Below are 22,653 nucleotides of genomic sequence, written 5' to 3'. Positions count from 1 at the left end.
TAAGTTATATTACAAATATTATTGTCTATGATGTTTGATTATGAATAAAAATCGATCATTGAAATCGATTAATTGTAGTTCATAATATAATTAATAAGTTTCAGATAATTTGTGTTGATATTTATATTTTAAACTAAATAGAGGGTAAAAGTAAGTTTTTTTCATTCAGTTAAGTAGATCAACATACCTGTAATAATGTGAAATTGAAAATCAAATATTTTATACTCCGTTACTATTGTGCACTAGCTGTTCGGCCCGGCTTCACCCTCGGGTGTACTTCGATACATATATAGCCTATGACAGCCAGTGAAGTGGCAGTCTTATAATGGCGAAGTCCGGTGGTTTTTCGTGAAAATTTTACAAACATACACTAATACAAAAGACTATTCTATTTAATATTAGTGTACATTTATAACTTACAGCCTTACAAGAATTCACCTTTTTCTTCGCTCATGTAATCCCTTTTCTTCAATGCCCAATGGTAAATTGATGTTTCATTTTAATATAACATAAAATTTATCAATGAACTTAATGGGAGAAAAATAAAATGGTCACATAAAGACAAGGTATTTATTATAAGTGTTCAAAAAATAATGTTCAAAAATTATTTTAAAATGGTGAAATGTTGTATTTACATTAAACATCTATCCATTTAAATACATTATAATATGTAGTAGTAATTTGTTGTACATGATGATTCGATTCTTATTTTTAATAATTAGGTTTTTTACCATGTTACCAACTTCATTAAATAGACTAAATATATGTATAGAATGCAGTCCCTGATGTCTTGTCTTTTATGTATTATAGATAGGTACATAGTTATGTTCAATAGATTTTCTTTCTATTTGAATAAATCGGTCAAATTTGTAGTATTTTCTACCAAATGAACTAAATTCCAAAGTGAATAGGATACATTGTAATATATTTCACATAGAATTTGTAACGGCTAGGTTGTCTATATTTACGGGTCCTCATTACTTTAATCCATTTATAATATATTGCTATTTGTAAATGGTATCCAGGAAAGGTAGACATAAAGGAACAAACATTATAAATGGTATTTATAACGTTTGTATGCTGTATGCGTTTTACCGGCAGTTCTTAAAAAAAATTCACAGACACGCTTAGATCTACGAAATTATACATTTGTTTATAATTTGCGGACAATAGGTCTTGACCATTTCTATATTTTAATTAAGGCAACCTTATTTAATTATATGTAGAGACACGAAATTTAATATATTATATAACATATTTGAGCAATTATCACAATTTTTTTCTATTCATCTTTGTTATAGAAACGTTCACAATATTTCTATTACTTTCTTTAGCGTGGGGGCTTATTTTCATTTGTCCTTGCACAATATTTAGCATAGATGTGTACGGACTATCTGGAGCGTTAGTATTGTTCAATTGACTATCTATTTTGTTAATATTTCCATTATCACTTCGATTGCTGACGATTTCATAAACTGAATGTTTCATGGATATATATGGTTGTGCCTCTTTTTCAGCTACTTTTCCACCTGGACTAAACCCATTTTGTGTAATAGCAGGATTGCTCGGCTTTTTGTTTGATTCTGAAATTTCATTTTCTGGAGGAATATCTTTCGTGTTTGCGCTATCTAAGGAACCATTTCTCGTTACTTGAATACTGTTAGATCTTGACGAATTTACTAAAGAATGTATAGTTGAAGAACTTCCTTTCATATTCTCTAATTCTTTGGAAAATACTTCTTCACTTTTTTGGAATCTTTGAGCGTGAGTGGACAGAGGTATTTTGCTTTGCGGTAGAGATACCGCACTTAATGATCTGCTCGGAGACTGATTAGACATCCTGTCAATAGATGGTGTTTGTTTATTTTCTTTGTTTTTCGTTCCAGATATTTCTAAAGATCCATAAGCACTATCCTTGGTAGAGCTTTGCGGCGAATTATCCTCCTTAATACCATATCGCCTTACAACATTTGCCGGTGCCACTGGCTCTATATTTTGTACGTCATAAGAAAGTGGATTTTTTTCTGAGGCTCTTTTAACACCTTCAATAACTTCACCAGTTCTTGGGTTAATATGTTTTTCTGTGTCATACCGTAGAGTAACTCGATGACTCTCATCAATTGGATGGGGTCTGGATCTATCTTCTAATTCTACATCACTGTCGTCGTAAACGCTTGGCTCGTGATTGCTTTCTTCCTGTTAATCAAAAAATATGTTTTTGCATGAAAGACATCGGAATTGTTGTAAACTTAATAATTATAATTTATATTAGGAAACTCACCTCCTCGTCTACTTCTTCTATGACGCTATTTTGAATCCATTCTTTTATTCTTTGCTTCTTTGCATGTCTATCAACTGTTGTTTCAATTCCGTTATCTCTAAAATGTTTCAATAATATGTTCTTTTCATTCGGATCGCTATGGAAACTGTACATTGATGGGCATAGTTCATCAATGTCGCCTCCAGCTGTAAAAAATAAATAATTTTTTTCATAAGTAATATAATTTATTAAAGTAAGATCGAAAACACCTATATATAATTCACTTACCAACTCTGTCCGTGTATCCTTTAGCCATCCATCTATAGTCATAGTATCGAGTTAATTCATTAAAATTTAAGGCTCTTTTTTCTACTCTAGGTTCAACGAATTTCTTAAACATTTTCTGGACCCTTGAAGAAACCATTTTCCACAATTTTGGTTGCCTTTTTAATGGATTTGCACTATTATACCAGTTGAAGAAACTGCAAAAATCAAAGGATCATTTTAGAATGCGGTTAAAACGCTTGTGTATAAATGTAAGTTGATTTTCGATCAATCGGGAGATCTTATTTTTGATGTTTTCCACCTGGAATCGAGCCTGTTCTGACGCAACGTTAAAAAAAAAGTTTTTCATGTTGTATAATGATAGTTTTTTGTTTTCTCGCAGATGTTAAAGTATAAGTTATATAAAAGTCGATACATAGCTACATACAATCAATTAAAGTGAATCTAGTATATACGTAAAGAGTTCACACTTAAAAAATATTCACTGCTGTGTGTGTTAACAAAATAAAGATGCAACGCTTGCAGTAAGATTACAACCGTACGTACATGACACTTGCAGTACGTTCGGCAAGCTACTAAGACTTACAGAAAGTCCACATGCACGAGAGCTTTCACGTGTTCAAAGACTCTCGTGCAAGTCAATTTTCACAAATTAATTATCTTACTAGTCGACCGAATTTTGAAACCATTCCCAAGTTTCATAGTTACATCATTGTCATTAAATAATAAAATCCGCTACAACACCCTTCAGTTCTATTCAGATTAGAACAATAAACAGAAGAAATAAAAACTAAGACGATTATATCTCACAATAAACAAAAGATTAATTGATACTAAACTTTTTCTGAAATAGCTTAAGAAAATAAACGTAGCTTCCGATGTATTTTATTGTGCAAGATACAAGAATCTATTTTATGATTAAATGAAATAAATAAGGTCAGCGAGAAAAATATTTACCTAATTTTATCTAAGAATAAACAAAAAGATGATATTCGCACTTAATATACTCCAATTTACATTGCGCATTTCAGAGGAAACGACAAAAAATTAAAAATATTTGTTAAGGTCAGAAAAGTCTGTGTGATCAATTTGAGATTAATTGTCATAGGCACTTTTTTTCTTTTTTTCCGCTATCAACTTACCCAAAAAATCGAAATAAATTTTACCTTAAATATCTCGGGTCGTCAAAAGCCGCTTTCTGCCAGGGTAAACATCCAGTCAGGCAAATGAATATCACTATGCCAAATTGCCAAATGTCATGGCTAATTAAAGCTCTGTGGGACAAGAATAATTATAATCTATTACTTAACTGAAATATTTTAACTCATAAAATAAGTTTTATGAAAATATTTTAAATAGTAGATACATTCATGAAATATGACTCAGTTATGATTGATTTGAAAAATAAACTTAAATTACTTGTACGAACTGTCCATTGATAAGTTTAAAACTTCTGGTGGAGAATAAGGCAACCATTCGTTTCTTCGTCTTACAACTGAATTAACTTTTCTGGTTTCGCCGAAATCACATAATTTGATTCTAGAAAAGTCTGATTTGAATACAAGTATGTTATCTAATTTAACATCTCGATGTACTAGATCTCTTTGATGTAGGTGTTCTAACGCCGCTGCTAGTTGTTTTGCCACTCTTTTCGTGTGTATTTCACCAATTCCAGTATCCAACATATTAGAAGTGAGGTCGCCTGAAAGTTATAACATATAATTCTCATCTTTCATCTAAAAATAAAAACAAGATTGTAATGTGATATCATCTGTCATTGATTTAATAAACGGAAACTAATGTTTCGATTTAATGTTCATTCAAATGTGTTTTGGCGAATCTCCAAGTCAGAGCAACAATGGTTGTGTGAATAGATCACAACTAATGTCTGCAATATGTAAAGTATTTGTTAAGTACACAAAGAGCATGTAGCCTTAAATATCTTACCGAGGGGCGCATATTCTTGGCAGAAAACATAGAAGCCAGCAGTTTCAAACGCGACGTCGAATGTGGTTACAATATTTCTATGAGCGCTTAAATGTAAGCTGTAATGGAATTCCCTGTAAAAGTCTCGTATGGATACGTAAGGTTTTGGGAGAGCCTTCAGTACTATCTCAGTATCAGAAGCTCTATGTTCGACGAGAAGTATTTTTCCGAACCATCCCTCGCCCACTATTTGCAAAATGTCGAATTCTTCCACCAAACATACCTAGAAATAAGTATTTTAAATATTTATGTTTATTGATGCGTTATATTTAAAATAGAAGGACATCAAATAAGACTCTTACTTTTTCGAGCTCGAATTCTCGTATCTTGTGTATGGAGCCTGTTAAGGCTCTTCTTGTACCGTCATTCATTTTTTCATAAATATGTCATCCATGATTTTAAAACTGAAATATATAAAAAATAAGTAGGTGATAATTGCGTGTTCAAATCTAAGTTTGTAATGTTTCTCTAACATAAAGGAGAAACCGCAGTCGTCCCCATTTCATATACTTGTTGAGTGAATGGTCTTGGATAGTTGCCAGGAGAGTGTCTACTTCAGACTCCAGACTACTGAAATGACGTCAGATAGTCACGTCATTAATTGGATCAAATATTATATTATACGCCGGTACAATCGGAAATTCTCTATACAAATATATGTTCATTGTTTATGCAGAGTTACAAAAATTGGACATTCAACATAACGCGAAATAAAGATGCACTTAAGAAGCGTTTATTATAATGCTTTTGAATGTATTTGATACCTATTACAATTGTGATATCATCATATTAAATTAAGATATAGTATGTATCTATTCATTTACTATCTTTTTATCTTTCTCTTAATAACATTGGATTACATTACTTGCGTAGTATATACATAACGTTATTTCAAATACAACAATCGTTTCTGATTAATGTTGAATTATTCAAAAGTTAGTATCGAGAATTCGTAATTTTTTTAGGTAATAATGTTTATTTTGAAAAGTTTATACAAAAAAACACTACGCTGAACCTGAGTTAATCAGGTAGTTAAAATGACTGGACAGTTAATATTTAATCAGGGATTACGTAGGCATCTCTATCAAAATCTTAGCTTAGTATTCCATTACATTATCTATGCCAAATGTGATTGACGTAAGACTTGTAATGTAACTACATTATCAACGATATTAAATGCCACAAAATAATGTACTACGCTAAATAACAGTCTACATACTATATACAAATATCAACGTTGAAATATTTTCATGTTAAAAGTACCGGTAAATCTGTGAAGAGTGTTAGCATGTTATTACTGATTAATAATATTACTTTGAATATCTAAGTGTATAATCAGAAAAAAAAATTATCTGCGTACCGTAAAAAAACAATAATTATTAATTAAGGTTTCGTTTATTTTTAGAATTGAATTTACTTAAATTTTATCTTTAGTATATAGTTGAAGTTCAGCAAATACAATTTTTCTCATTGTCTTGTTCGTTCCAACTAACTAAGCAATTGCCAAATGTAATTACGTATCTTACAACGGTTTTTATTTGTATTTTAAGCTATACGTACTTGATTAAACTAACTACTCTCGTTAATTTAACACTTTAGTAACATAAAACTGTAAGAAAATCTAAGTTTATATATCATAGTTTAAGAATAAATATAAAAATAAAAAATTTGCAAGCTAGCAATAAAATGACATAACTTTACATTTATATTTGAAACATACACGCTGTTCGCCGCTTTAATAAATGGTAAGTACCTAAGTAATTACTAAAGATCGGTTTATTTTTATCTTCCGAAGCACCGTGTCAATATCACATACAATCACATCACAATTCACTTTCAGGCCACATGAAATAATTAACTTTGATATAGTATTTCTAGGTCAACGCAGCGACGATCAGCCGGCGCTCGTGTCGACTGGCAGCGCGCACGCATCGCCTCCCGGCCAGTTATTTTGGTGCTGGTGTTCATACAATAATCATTTTATAACCAAAATGTTACGAACAACGACCTGTTGTTGTTTTTTTTTCGGATTTTTTTTAAATATTTCCTAAACGGACACATTTTTTGGTTGCGCTGAAACATTATAGAAACCCTTTGTTGAAAATATGTCCGTTATGCGCGTTCGCTACTAAATAGACATATTATATATTTTTGTGATCGTAGAATGATATAAACATTCTTTTAATTATATTTTCAACTAGCCGATGTCTCCGCGCGGATTGATCCGGATTCAGAATATGAAAAATCGGTTCAATAGATACAAAGATATGCGTCAATATATTTTTTTTATGTTAGAGCGTCCACCGAGCTGGTGATTCGCCTGATGGTAAGCGATCTCCACCGCATCTGAATATTTGTAGAGGTAGGCATCTGCACATGCGTTGGCCTTTTAGATGATGGAAAGGATTGCGTAGGTTGTGGAAAACGAACGTGGTCTCCGGCTGTCGTCTGCCATGATCTTAAGAACTTAGGTTTCAGTTAAAGAGTTTCGATTTCCCAAAAAATTCATATTTTTTGTATCTATATATTATATATTGGTTAAAAACCTAACGCATTTTGCGGTAATCGTAAGTACAAAAGGGTGTAGGTTAAGTGTACAGATGAAGTTAGTACAGTGTTATTTGTTAAAAAGTTTAATTTGTGTAAAGTATATAAATTTATCAAAATAAATATACGCAATATGTAACGTAGTTCACGTTACATGCTGAATTTTGAAAAACTTATAGAATTTCGGACTGTGTTTGGAATACGAGTATGTTTCAAATCATAAACCTTAAAGTTAACGTTGTCACCTTACGTTGTTACTTACCGCGTCAAAGTATTTCTTAAAATGCCATTTATAATCGTAGGTAATGAGCAGCAGTATGGAATACAAAATAGCAGTGAAGGTACAATGTTACAATGACTCTATAAAAAGAAAAATAAAGAGCCGTTGTCATAACAGGATCGTCTACAGCATAGAAATTTTTGGCCTTCTTGCGTGTACGCAGTACCTAATAGGTACACCGATTTTAATGATAGTCGATAGAGACTTTATAGGAAGAAACAATAAAATTTTAGTTTGCCACTATACCCCATTCTAAAAATATGACAATACTATTTATAATATGCGTAGAAGTACATTTTTGTTTGTATTTGCAGACACCACTTGTGTATGTATGACAACATGATTAATAATTTGAGATCAAAATGCACATATCTAAAAATGTCCATAATAAATAGTTAAAGTTTAATATGTACATATTTTTTTATTCTCAAACATATTGTGTGGATACTACACTTACAATAAAATAATGGGCGCTATTAAAATTAGTGAACAAAATTGTATGATCTATTTCAAGATTAAGCGAGTTTCTAGACCTCATTCTGGCTAAAGTCCAAAGTGTAATTAAAGCACTCAGATCGATTTTTATTGCAATCGTATTTGTTCGTTATAACGATAACTATATATATTATGTACATATATCTACACACGCATGAAATGTGTGCCTACTGCATCTTATAAATATAACTAATTTCGATATTGCCATAAAATAGATGAGGTAATATGAAAATAATAAAAAACAAAAAAGTATCGTGTGCCCCTAGTGGGGCATATGGTAAACATCTATTTTCTTTATGGACAAGTAGATGTTCAGGCTTCTTTGTCCCGCTAGACTGAGACTTTTTTGTGAGTACCCATCGGGAATCAAACCCAGGCTTTTTCGGTGCTTTGCTCACGCGTAAACCGATGAACTTAGGAGGTGTTAAATAAATAATTTATAACTGTTATATTTAGAAACAAAGGAGCAATTTTTAAAATTTTATAGATATAATATATGATATCCCTTAGTACTATGAAATCCAATGTTTGAGCATAGGTAACAAAAAAAAAAAAAAATGCTTACTGATTTATATGTTCACTAACAAATTATTTTCTATTATAATTATCATCGGTCCGATAGGTAATTTCTACGGAAAATGACTTTCTACTGAAATTATTAATTTTTTTGAAATAGTCTTCATTGAGTGAAAATCATCACAACTGTGTATATTAAGTTTAAGTGAATGCAGGGCTCGCACTATTTTCATTTTAGGGAATAAAAGAAAACATAATTTGTAGACATGTTTTGCTATTGCGTAGCATTCTACACTCGCGTATCAACGAAATTACTACAAACGTATCAGCCAAAGGAGTACGGGTACGTAAGGGTAATTTAATTTCTCTTTTGCACTATTCGCGCAAAATGCAGGATATGCAGAAAGCATCGATGGGTAATTAATTAATTCTTGTAATGCGGAAATACATCCAGCAGGGGATGGGCATCATTTAATAAAATAAAATACAAATATTGTTTAATGGATACAAATAGAAGTTTTATTAAATAATTAAAAAAAAAAAATGATTAAATTCAGTGAATTAGTAGAATTGATGAAAAAAAAACTGATAATTGCTTTAAAAAGCAAACGCAATTTTATAGGTATTCTCAATGGAATTTGGTTAAAGTGCATCAATTATTATGCACGATAATTTATTTCCTTTATTCTAACTATGAATTTCACGTAAATTTATCCTAAAATTATTTTAAAATAATTTGCAAAAATAAGCCCTGTTCCACACAACACTCAGTTACAAGTTGTTATTACTATATTAAACTATGGTTATTATAAACTTTTACTCTGTGGTTGCTATTTTGACAATCCGGATTCCGCAGTTGATATTGACAAGTGACAACTGTAAATTTTTTGTTTTTCAGTTTTGATTTCGATGTAATAATTTATTTACAATTTAATTTCTTGTTAATTTGGTGTTGCTGTAGTTGTTCTTTAAAATAGAGCCGTTTGTCTTACATTGTACATTTTTATACGCTTCCGACTTTGGTAAGTGAAAGGTTATGTGTATTAACTAAATTGTTTTGAATATTTCCCTATACTATAATACAATATTGGTAATTATAAAATAACACGATGTTGCTATAGAATATATAAATTAAAAACTTCTGAGGAAACTACTGAACATTTACAACACTTAATAATTAATTTATGTGGTTTATTATTTTGTACTTCTAAGAAATAATAAAAGGAATCATAAACAAAGCTATATAAGCTATTTAAGAATACAAGGTTTGCAACAACAAGATTAAAAAGAGAAATTTTGAAAGAATAGAAAAAATTTGATCACGAGGCAGGAAAAATTTTTTTTTCTCTTCTTTCAAAATTTCTCATTTATAAAGCATTTCAATGCTATAAAACTAAAAATTAAATTTAAGATTAAAAAGACTTAATATTTTAGCTACTTATGAATATAGAGGTAAAGTATCCTAGTAAATATTCTTAAGTCAGGTATAAAACAGCCTTTTCTGTTCACCTTTTGTAATGGAACATTGTTTCCAACATGTTATATTTGAATTATTTATGGAAATTTAACAATGGTAAATTTTTAACATTGGTTAATAAAATTTAATATGCTTTATTTATTATAATTTAAATATATATACCATATAATATGCAAAAATTTTATTTCAACACCTATTATTATGTTTTTCATTGAAGGTGTTCTTACTGATCTAACTAGGTGATAAATACTTGATGAATAATAATGTAAGTAGATTTATTAGAAACAGGCTTATCACCCGCGGCTTCACCCTCACAATCCAGAAAGTTTTTCACACATGTTTACAAACCAAATGCTGTCCTTACTTGGGACTTGAACAAGATCCTATGATCTAGTCTATCTATCTTGTTCAATATCCATCCAGAAAAATACTCCACATACCAACTGCAGAGAAATAGGTGAACGTATTTCACAAACAACAATTTTTGTATGACCTTCAAGATATATAACTGTCTCAGTCTCCCCGTGACCACGCTCGCTGTAAAGTATTTGAAAAGTCGGGTCAATAATGTAATGAATAAATCACGTTTAAAATCCGTTAAAAAGTTTTTAATTTCAAAATGTATAATACTCGCGTAAAATCAAACAGAAGAAAATACTAAGATCCTATGAAATGTCAGCCAATTCCTGTCCCAGTTCATTCATACAATTTCTTTCATACTGTGCCTCATTTTTCTTTAAGCCACAGTTCATTTTCATAAAAATTGTGCAGTAGTAATTTCAAGTTTCTATTCTTTTAAAAATTCATAAAATCTTTTGAGCTTATTTTTGTATATTTACCTATAAATTATTTAAAGCATAAATAAACAAGAAAACATTGCGAAGTTGTTTTGCGAATACTGACTTAGTGGATAGGATCTCAATCTTCAATAAAAAAGTTGGATGTTTGATACAAATAAATAGATTTTTCAATTTACTCTTATTTGCTCACTATCCACATCACCACTGCCCAAAACCATGTGGATGACAATAAAATTTTGTATTACATAAGACAATGTATAAGAAAAATTATAATATAGACGTTAACCTATTTAAATACTAATTTACAATATCTTTTTTTTTAAATATAATTGAGGAAATTATATTTATATATATGGAATTCTTGTTCTAAATTTTCAGTCAATTATTTTGAGCGACATTTGCATCACTTATGAAATTGTTTGCTCATTTCGTATTCATATGTTGATACTTGTACAGTCATTAAGAGAAACCATAACAGGGAATAATTTTAACAACAGAGAAAATTTTTAGCGCATGAAATCTTTTGAGACGAAATTCAAATTTAAATTAGCATATCTACAGAAATACTATTAATGAAAACATATTCAATGTAACGCACAGAAGAGGCTTATGTCCCAGTAATGACAACATATATGATGATGATGATGATTCTATGTAAGAAAGACTGTTGACTGACATAGTTACTTCTTTTATTGAGTCCTGTGTTGCACTAAAGCAATGTAATATAATATAAAATAACTATACCTACTTACAAATTTTCATATGTATACACGTATAATCGTCTGTGTACATACAAGCACGAAAATAAAAATAGTAAACCTATCACTTTTCGCCACGACTGTACACTTCACCTCTGAATTCCATTACAGGAGATTAGAGCACAATTATGAGAGCAATCGTCTTGAACTGTCAATGTGTTATGGACGCATGATTGTATGATTGTAATTGACTGTACATTACGTTCACAATGGTATTATGCGCTTGAGACGATCATTAACGATAGAATGCCGTTGTTCGAAGTATGTTCATTTATTTAACTAGAATAATTATGATTGACGAAACGGACGAATTACTGCATATGCACTATATTATATTTTCATCAAGGATAGCAATTTCCTTGTAGTATAATTAAGTAAATGGTTATTGTAGTATACGTCGGTAAGTAGTGGGCAGAAAAAATGCAATTTTTAATAATTATTTAAAAATTCGTGATCACATACAAAAAGCTAAAGATTGGTCGTAAGATACGCGTGCCAAACATCAAATTCGCTACTAGTTCTACTTCTTCAGTTAAAGAAATTAACCGAACAATTGATTGGAATCATTAACCGGGAGCACCGTTCCAATTAGCATACCTTTGATAAATAGTTTTAATTATGAAACGTGTGGAGAGAACGGAAAAGCTTTGTTTGTACTCCGTTTGTGCTGTTTGACTTAATTAAATGTTCTGATAATAGTTTGAATGTTAACTAAATTGGACTATCGCGTATAACTAGGTTAATCTTTGATTGGTGATATGCGAGAATTCAGCTTTTAAATTAATATGATATTTTCGATACTTGTGATTTTAATGAAAGAGAAGTGGCTTCTGATATTAGAGCGTCTATACATTATAGAGCGTTGGATAAAATTTTAAGCCCACAACGTGTTTGAAAATTTGAACGTAGTTTAATTAAAATTGTAGGTCTTGAGATGCTGTTGTGATCAAATGGTTAAATAAATTTGCTCTAAATAAACCTTTGTTGTTAATACTATATGTTGTCCATAGCTATTCTTGAAAAAGTGTTGTGGACTTAAAATGAATAATAAAACCGCATTTTACGTGAATTGGTCAAAGTGAGTTGTGCATAAAAAATGTTGATTCATTTACGAAATAATATGCTTTCACGCTTTTGGATCTTAAATACTAGCCCGTAAGTTTTGCATTATCCTATTAATCCTATCCTATCCTATAATTCCTACTAATATCATAAATGCGAAAGTTTGTAAGGATGGATGTATGTGTGTGTGTTTGTTGCTCTTTCACACAAAAACTACTGAACCGATTGCAATGAAATTTGGTACGACAGCTGGACAACTGGAATAACATATAGGAATGATAACTTTTTATCCCGATATTCCTACGGGATATGAACTTACGCGGTTGAAACCGCGGGGCGCAGCTAGTTTCGTATATAATACAATTTGCACTTTAAACGTGCGGTGTTATACTCATACGTTATCGTGACGAAAGCTCGCCTCGGGGCAGATAGGGCCGTTTTATATGGAAAGTAGCGGACAATCCATCGTGTCCCCTATTATGTCCGTTAGTTGGATGCACGCCCGCGGGCCTCGTTCGGTACTAGACGACGATTTAATTAAAGTATTGTGCGCTTGCCGCCATTACGTGCAGTTTGCATACGTTAAGGCGACGGGTGTGTTCTGTTTTGTATTTGACTTGATTTGGTAGGTATGCTTTTTAGAGCTGAGCATAATTCAAATAAGGAATTTATTGGTTTGTAAGCTTGTACGATATCGCATCATAATACATTTTAATATTAATTTCTTATTGGGCGTAATGATAAAGTATGATATATAATTAATACGGCCTGTATCAACCACAAATATCTGTATCACGATTCACAGGCTTTCCAACAATGTCGTCAATAATATTATTCCATTTCATATTAAACTTTAATTGTATGGAGCATATGTTACACATTTTCTACAGTTAATAAGCAGCGTTATACTCGGAAAATGGATAATTATTATTTAAACATACGATACGAGATGGACGTTTTGTTTAAATTGAAATAAATTTTCGAAAACAAAGCTCACATGGAATGTGAAATAGAATTGGCAGGTAGTTATTAAACAATCAAATAAGCTAGAGATGAAAAATTTAAGAAAATTGATACATAAAACAATGTTTGGACATTGTAAGGGAAATAATTTGAGAAAATATTACAACCTGTTAAGTATCACTACTGTGTAATAAAAAAAGAACAGACTATTTCATTCCGAAATTGTCAACAAACTTCGCTTTAACAACACCGTTCGATAAGGGATTATACACCATTATTATGCAGAGCTCTTAGGTTTCGGGAACACTGCCTCTCGTCAATTAAGGTATCGCTGAAACTCATCTTCAATCCTAAGCTTAGCCTAGGCTACCTACGGCACAATGGGGTATAATGAGGATACAGACTGCAGTACATTCCTTCCACGGCTTTACTCGCCGATGTTGGTAATATACGAACATAATGGGGCTTGAATAAGCTTCACATACATTGTTTTAGGTTCTCATTGTAGATATTAATTATTGACTATCAGTATCCTTGAGTTTGTTGTATGATCCATTCTACATTAATGAAACGTAGCAGTTACTATATTAATGGTGTAGGCTTATTGAACTGGATGCATTTGAACATATAATTATTTTTCCAAGTTTAATACTTGTAATTGGTATTTACTTGATACTATCCTCTTGTATTAAACATATATTAAAGGAATACCAAGGCATAGTTTTGAAGTGGTTAATGCTTGTCTAAATATAAAAAGAATTGTTTTTTTACAAAAACCTAAGCCTAATACTAGACAAAATATAAATGTGATGAATGGCAGGGAACAGCTTTTATTATTATAAAGCTTTTCTCTCATCAAAAAGTTATGAGGTAACAAAACTAGATAATCGTCCTCCTTGTTTTAACTCGTTTGAAAACAAACTTATACAAAATATGTAACACAATTATAATAAATAGGCTATTGTAGACTTACATAAAAACTACGTTTTTACATACAGCGTGGGAAATACTAAAGATTATCCTAGAAGAGAACTCACAAGATTTTAATAAGTTTAAACTTACATCAATGGTAAAGTTTAATTAACGTTACAACGATTAAATTGAACCCCCATTGGTGAGCCTGAGAAACGAAGTAAGTTCTAAGTCGTTGGAATCTAGTTTCAGATTCTTACGGGATATTGCTAATGAGACATAATTAAAGGGTCGTTTGAGAGAACGGCCGCATAAAATTAATATTAAAAGACCAGCCTTAATGACATACGGCTTTGTAATTTTACATCGGCCTTTGATTGGGATGTCAATAAAATTCTCGTAATAGTGTGGTATAAAAGTTTAAAACATAATTGGATTTGCTTCTTAATCATTGAATTATGGGAAATGAGTAAACAGTATTGATATTATTTCAAACGGAGTTCGAGATCATTTAAATGTTAATATGATTGTGTATGACATAATATTGGTTATGGGTTGACTCCATATAAAGGTGAGCCTTCAGAGTTCATAGAACGGGAAAATCTGTTCGCTTATATCCTAACTAATATTATAAATTCGAAATTGTGTTTGTTTGGCGTTGTTTACGTCGCAACGGAGTGATTTTGTGTTATTTTTTTGTGACAGATGCTATTTTTTACCACGGTGAAACATGTCATTCCCATGAAATTTTCTATTGACTACGCGGACGAAGCCTCGGGTGGAAATGGATAGTAGACCATAAATAGATACGAATGTTCTTAAATGCACGTTTGTGCTTATCCAAATAAATTGGAATGGACAAGAGCTTAAGTGTCGATGGACATGTCTTTGCGCCTTTTCTGGTCAAGCATTAAATATCGCTGGCGAGATTCTATTGCTGCGCGCGCGCATGCACTAAGTTACCGTGTGACACTGGTACTTTGTAAAAAGGACGTTTATTAAACTTTATCACGTGTTCTATATTTGAATTGAATGTGCAAATGATTTTGCATTTTGTGCCATTTGTAGGAATGGACGTACTGATGACATCTTTCGCCTTTATTTGTAAAAGTTAATAGGGTTACATTTTATGTTTGTATTGATTTTCAGGTTTTTATGCGATCGATCGATCGAAATATTTGCATACATACTGTCAAATATATCGATGAAAATTAATAAAATGCATATTTATTTATTAAGAACTACGTCATCTTTTGGAAATAAGTTGCTTGAGGGGTGGTGGTGATAACTGACAACCTGCTTCTGTTTCTTTTCTCTGTTGAAGATCTTCGTTTGTTTTGGGCGATTTCAAAAATCGCTCTGTGACAGTCTAATTCATCTCCATACGACATGAACACTGCTTAGAGACGAGTAACAACACGATCGTAAAATTTACAATTCCGATCGTTGAGGGGCAAAGCTCGAACTGGGCGAGGAATGCTTGCTAACCGTTTCCCCTCGTGTTCTCACGAGTCGCTTGTAGTGTCCTCAACGACACGGATTTTAATCGCGACACAACGTCATTGCTGATTTATCTTACGATGCTCGCAACGGTCTACGATTTCCCATTTCTGAATTTCTGATGTCGCTATTATCGGATGCATCTGCGTTTTGAATTTCATTATGTGACCCCGATTTTGGGTATGTGAATGTTGTGTAGGCAATGGTTGGTAGAAATGTGGGCATTGTAGCGTCATGCATTTTGCTGCATTGATATTTTCTATGGATGTTAATTCGAGATAGTACGTATATGTAATACATTGTAGGTACACACTTTTAACATCATTGTTATTGACTGTAATGATTAAAAAAAAAAATTATGGCACAGAAAGAAAGGTCCAGTGAAGCTCGTCACTAATTATAACTTTTGTTGTTTATGTAGCTTTATCTCTATTACATGAGGTATCTTTAGAAAATGATAAGGGTTAACACTTAACAGTACTAAATCGTGATTTTCTTTATAATGTAATCTCAATATAATAACGTTATAGTACCCATGAGAAGCAAATGTACAATTTTATTAGCTTCGCCCCGCGATTTCTCTCGCGTCCTCATGTCTTAGGAATATCGGAATAAAAAGTTGCCCATATATTATTCCAGTTGTCCAGCTGTCTACGTACCAAATTTCATTGCAATCGGTTCAGTAGTGTTTGCGTGAAAGAGTAACAAACACACACACATCCTTACAAACTTTCGTATTTATAATATTAGTAGGAGTATATAATATAGGAGGATTATAAGTTTTCTCGGTGTTTATTATCATTTGAATCTAAGATTTTGCCCACATAAACTGACTTTTTGACACATTAAATTTTGCTGTATTATAAGCTGAATCATATGCAAATATTGTCAACTTGACCTGTTCTCACGCTGTTTCAGGTAGATAGGTAGACAAGTCTACACAATATGCCTATCATGTACCGAAGTCGAGAGTTTGCATTGTTTTGAAATTTATCCGATGCACTGGGTGTGTTTGTTTAAAACCCGTTTATCATGTGTCTAGAAGTGAAGCTCTAAGAATAATTCTTAGGCGTTGTTTTATCAACTATAATTGGTGTTTTTAGATTGTTTCTTATTCTTGATAAGGGCTTCCATATTTCGTTTGTAAAGTTATCGTTTATTTATGTAATTATAATTGTAAAGATTTACTTCAATTAGTTAAATTATCTTCTCTATATGTATAATAATAATAAAATTCACTTGTCTCAATGTTACCAACCGTTAGCCTACGAAACGGCTGGACTGATTTTTATGAAATTTTGTGTGCTTATCGGGTAGGTCTGAGAATCGGCCAACATCTATTTTTCGTACCCCTAAATGATAAGAGTAAGGCAGAACAGAGCTTGCCGGGTCAGCTAGTATTATATAAATATCATATCAATGTAGTAAAATAATATAGGAAATAGGATAAAATTGTTATTTGTATGTACCTAATAAACTCCAAAACTACTTAATCGATTTTAAGAAATTCTTCTCTAGAAACGAATATTTATTGTGTTAAAGGCATTTTCGTCCTGTGTCAAAAATGAGCGAACAATATATTGAAAGTACCAGAGCTCAATTTTAAATTCCTCGTTTTTCCGAATTTTTGCCCTAATACGTACAAGATTTAGGTGATCGGCACTACACGCTGTTAGCTTGTGTTCCTCATCCATCAAATTACAAAACCATCATCTTAATACCCTCCGCCTCCAAGCCAGCCTTTCAATAAACCAGCACCGCGTAGATAGAATGTAATTATAGTACCGCCAATGTTCGCATAAACTTGCTCGCAGCGAATTTCTTCTGTAATACGGGCCTGAGTTTGTATTGTGGGATTGTTTAGATGTCTGATACTGGTGTCTGTTATTAATATGTTTTGTAGACTTTGCCATTTGATTATGGGTGTCGATGTTCGTCCGCGTTGTGCGCTGTTAGCGGTGAGCTGATATCGTCTTTATGTTATGATACCTGGTTTCCTAGTGATAGATGTAAATTTTATTGTTGTTATCGTTGTTATGCTTGAATTGCGTTATTGGTTATCGCTTGTATATGTATTGAATAGTCCTTCGATTTTAAAGAGATTCCAATTTCCGTTTTTCTATCGATTAATGCATCGTTATTTAAACTGAATAACCGAATGATAGTGATCCGCTTCCGCCGTTACAAAATAATGGTGTGTAGGGTTTTAGAATTCGTGGAATTTCGATTAAGATTCTTCCGACCGTTAATGGTGCAGACAAATATTTCAATTTGAAAGAGATAATTAAGTTCTACAAGTACATTTACCACTACCGCGTTACATGCTTCCACATTTATTTATTTTAAAAGTTTTTGTACTTAAGTAAACAAATTATCATTTGTTTATTGTATACAAAGACACATTACATAATGTTTTGTTTGATTCCACGCTTACTTTCGCCGTGAAGGACAAAAACACCTGCATGATAATTTTGTTATTACCATACAAAGAGAATTTCGAGGTTTTCATTGTGAATGTTAATTATGTAAATCGATTCAATATCCTTATATTGACTTGATGTTGTTTAGGAAGGAAATATGTCGTAAACTTGCTTTCAAAATGGTCTTTGTATTTTGAGTTTTGGTTAACATTAATGGCGATCACCTGCTTAATCATTATAATCAGTATATTCCATATTCAAATTTTTTACAATTTTAATCAGTTTAGTTATTTTGGTTGTTAATAGACGGAATGAATTGTAGTATACCTGATATATTTTAAAAAGCTGTGCCATGCGGTAACACCCACTTCGAACATAATGTTGTAGCCTTTAGCCTTCCTAAATAAATTGAGTATACAACACAAAAACATGTTAAACATGAAATTATAGTAAATTGTTTAATGTTTATTATAACTTTGGTATGCGGCAAGTTTAACTACAAATTGAATGGTAATCTGTATGCAATCGTAACTGCGTCGAATTTATTTCACGTAATTAAATGTCATGGGATTCGTTTGATGAATGCCGCTTGCATAGATTATGATTTTGTTAGCATGCGTTATGCAATTTGTTATCGTTTCATGTTCGTGTATCATTTTTATGTGAATGGTTTTTAAATTGTTGTTTTTTTGCTCATCTTCTATTTTATATATTCTTTTTTTTTCCTTTTACTTTAAGGGTTGCCTTGTAGAGATCGCTACCTAGCGATAAGGCCGCCTTTTGCATATTTAATGTTGTTCAGTTTTTCTTTCTTTTTTATAAGCAATAAAGAATTTAATTTAATTTCATTCATTTCATATGTTCTCAATTAGTTATTATTTAGGATAATAAGTATTTTCAATCACTTAACTCATCTATTATTAATTTTAATTCAATTGTGGCATTCAAAAGGAAATGGTGATTAATATTTATAAATCTTTCGCTTTATGTTTCATTGGAATAGGCTGGTAATAAATTCAGATACTAGTGATGTTTTTTTTATTTGATCTTCACTCGTATCTAAAGGAATCTCAAATGTGTAAAGGGAGCAGTCATAGCCTGTATAGGATACTTATTAGGAGGGCGCTTATCGATAACTAACACGTAAACTCGTCGATCGCCTCGTAAAAACACAATTTCCGTATAATACGTACGTAAGATATAAAATAAATTAAATATACAATGTACTGGAGTAATAAATTGCGGCACGAGTATCCGAGTAGTCGTCTAAGTCGACACGTCTAAGGGCAACTTCATTGCGCGAGATCAAAGGCCCCCGAAGCGTTTACGCGACGCACCATTTCACCGGCAACTGTCGGCCACTTACTTATCGCCCAGGGAAAACGTAAATGTCCAAGGAAATTGCATCGTGAGTCCCGCTTGGCCTATAAACAAAACTGTTCGGGTTGCGATCATTACGCGTCAAAGGTTTTTTATGATGGCTGCTTCGTGGGCGAATGCTTTGTTACATCTGGGGCGTGTACAGCAGTATTAGAGAATTTCAGTTCCACTTTTATTTGAATGACGCAAGAAAACGATAGTCATTACAAAATGTCTGCAACTGTTTTCTAATAGAATCTTTTACTATCACCAGGTACCCTCGTGGTATTCATATAGGAGTCATATACATATCCAACAGTGGAAGAATTTTTTAAATCGTTTCAGTTGTTCCCGAGATTAGCGCGCTCAAACAACGAACGTACTGTTTAGTTTCATATTATTAGTCTAGATTACTACTGCATGAATTATAATTCTAATGAAAAAAAAACGTGAAAGTTTTCATCGTCTCGCCTTTAAGCGTTAGGATAACTAAGCGACGTGATTTTCCATAGATAACAATGTTAATATTTGAGGAATTGGCATGGATAAGTGATAAAATATAGTTTAAAAGAATAAAAAACATAAATATTCTTTAAATAATAATAATAATAATTATAATTATTATTGACATACGACGATATACCTACCGCACAAGCACATGGAATTGGGAGAGAAACACCTATTGCTTCCTGCATTGCTTGTTGGCTTAAAATATAGAGTTGTTGCACTTTGCATAATTCTTCGAAAGCTTTGCATCTCGTTAATATTTATACGTTTGTGAAATTAATGAGTACCTACTTTCTGTTTCCTGTTGTTAAGTTATTTACGTGTAAAGTATAAATTGACTGTATGATTGATTAGTAGTTGTTTACTTTTTAAATTTTTTAAGATTTACACACAAAAGAATTGAGATTGAAATATTGAAATAATTTTTGTAAAACTGTTCTTGAAGGTAATTAATAATGAAATTTATCACTATATAGTATTTATAATAGAAGGTGATTCAATATGAAGGATTATATGTATCCTATCCTATCCTACTAATATTATAAATGCAAGACGTTGTAAGGATGTGTGTGTGTTTGTTACTTATTCACGCAAAAACTACTGAACCGATTGCAATGAAATTTGGTACGTAGACAGCTGGACAACTGGAATAACATATTGGCAACTTTTTATCCCGATTATCCTACGGGATACGGACTTACGCGGTTGAAACCACGGGGCGCAGCTAGTACGAAAATAACTCGTAGTAGTTTTAAATTAGTGAGCTGATATAACGACGATCTGCGCAGTGTTACCAACTCTCAGAAATATTTACCCCTAACTCTAAGTCAAAACCCCCTAAAACTGAGTCAATTATTTGAAAATCCCCCTAAAAAATAATATTCAATCAAAATAATATAATAAGTAATATTCAGTAATATTTGTTAATGCTTTTTATTTATAAATTAACTAATACATAAAAAATTATGTCAGTTTCCTCTGAAGAGTCAGAATTTTTAAAATCATACATGTTAACATTGAATAAACTTAACATTTTAGAAGATGGAGTGAATGTTGTGCAAGATCCACCATTACGAATAAATTTATAAAAAAAAATTATTGCATTGGATAGTTCTATTATATTTAGAATATTATATATTCAGAAAAACCCTAAAAATACCCCTAAACATATAAAACCCCTAAAAAAATCCCATTCCACTAATTTACCCCCTAAATTTGGGGGGAAAACCCATAAGTTGGGATAACTGGATCTGCGATTGAAACTACCGATGGCGTAGAGGCGCACTACCGTTCCACGTAGTGGACTATTGTATCGTTTCGCAAATTGTTCGCTCCACAGCCTCCGGTGGCAACGGTACCGCTTGCGTGACGGCGCCTCCAGCTCCTAATACTCATAGGAATATGATGGCCTGCGTCATGATAGCACTGATTTACCGTCGGTCTGTCTCGCGGCGCTTCGTAGTTAGCGACTTGCGTTGTGTGTTGTTCTTGGTGTCGGACTTTCAATGTCATGATAATGGAGTTATGATATGTCGTTAAGCAGTATGAGGACTCATAAATTGCTTCAATGTCAGATTGAAAAAAATTATGATGATTTACACACCCCCTTGGTAATGTTATTCTCTGGTATCCTACTAATATTATAAATGCGAAAGTTTGTAAGGATGTGTGTGTGTGTTTGTTGCTCTTTCACGCAAAAACTACTGAACCGATTGCAATTAAATTTGGTACGTAGATAGCTGGACAACTGGAATAACATATAGAGAACTTCTTATCCCGATATTCCTACGGGATACGGACTTACGCGGGTGAAACCGCGGGGCGCAGCTAGTTCTCAATAAAAGACTTCGTTTAGCATTTAAAATGTAGCTACAGTCAGTAACAAAAATATGTAATAGAGAACAAATGAAACGCAAACATTATTCAGATGTTCTAAAAACATTTCACGAGAGCAATATTTATATGGCTTCATTTACACCGACGCGTAATATTTTCCTCCTATCACGCAGCGGCGTGCTCGTATATTCGCAGTTGGGTATCTTATTACGAGATATCTGCGCTAATACGAGCCGTATTTATTGGATTGAGTCGTGAGACCCTCGCGGTAGCTGGGTAATATAAACTCGCATGAGTTAGAATAACGGTGGCATTGGAGGAATTAAAAAAACAAATTGAAAATTATAAACGGGGTATTGATACTTGATAGTTAGGTAATAGAAGTTTAATGAATAATATTTTAGTAGGAGGTTTGATTTTTAAAATCGTAGGAAATGACGGCATTGATAGAATTATAAGAATTAACTGCGTATCACTACTATACAAAAAAAGTCACTTGCTCTGTCCCCATGTCCCTATGTATGCTTAAATCTTTAAAACTTCGAAACGGATTTTGATGGGGTTTTCTTTTAATAGATAGAGTGAAGAGGAAGATTTAAATGTATAATAACATCTATTAAACTACTCCGAATTTTACGCGTTGCGCGTACGAAACCACGGGCAAAAGCTAGTTAATATATAAGACTAAAC

General features: G+C 32.2%; 2 protein-coding genes across 4 annotated transcripts in view; one reads left to right on the top strand and one right to left on the bottom strand.

Moving 5' to 3' along the window:
• Positions 1-618: 618 nt before the first annotated feature.
• LOC119828342 (sperm motility kinase-like) lies at positions 619-6,475 on the bottom strand. Of its 3 annotated transcripts, none has more exons than XM_038350469.1 (8): positions 6,252-6,475; positions 4,834-4,935; positions 4,493-4,754; positions 3,965-4,247; positions 3,712-3,819; positions 2,549-2,742; positions 2,282-2,466; positions 619-2,196 (listed from the first exon to the last, which is right to left on the bottom strand). In XM_038350469.1, the coding sequence occupies exons 2-8, from the start codon at positions 4,900-4,902 to the stop codon at positions 1,270-1,272; spliced, it is 2,028 nt and encodes a 675-aa protein (XP_038206397.1). In that variant the 5' UTR covers positions 4,903-4,935; positions 6,252-6,475; the 3' UTR covers positions 619-1,269. The 3 variants fall into 3 exon arrangements, with proteins under 3 accessions (XP_038206397.1, XP_038206396.1, XP_038206398.1); XM_038350468.1 differs by having other exon boundaries at positions 6,285-6,475; XM_038350470.1 differs by lacking the exon at positions 6,252-6,475 and adding an exon at positions 6,233-6,251.
• Positions 6,476-9,309: 2,834 nt separating this feature from the next.
• The window catches only part of LOC119840793 (protein N-terminal asparagine amidohydrolase), a 66,100-nt gene continuing 52,756 nt past the window's right edge, over positions 9,310-22,653 (top strand). Inside the window, exon 1 of the mRNA XM_038367540.1 lies at positions 9,310-9,391. The gene's annotated coding sequence lies outside the window, so the exon portion shown is untranslated. The remainder of the gene's footprint in view (positions 9,392-22,653) is intronic.

This window comes from Zerene cesonia, chromosome 7 (assembly GCF_012273895.1).
Source record: "Zerene cesonia ecotype Mississippi chromosome 7, Zerene_cesonia_1.1, whole genome shotgun sequence".
In the NCBI taxonomy this organism is placed as follows: domain Eukaryota; kingdom Metazoa; phylum Arthropoda; class Insecta; order Lepidoptera; family Pieridae; genus Zerene; species Zerene cesonia.
Note: the sequence above shows the minus strand (reverse complement) of the source record. Positions and strands in the feature narration are given on the sequence as shown.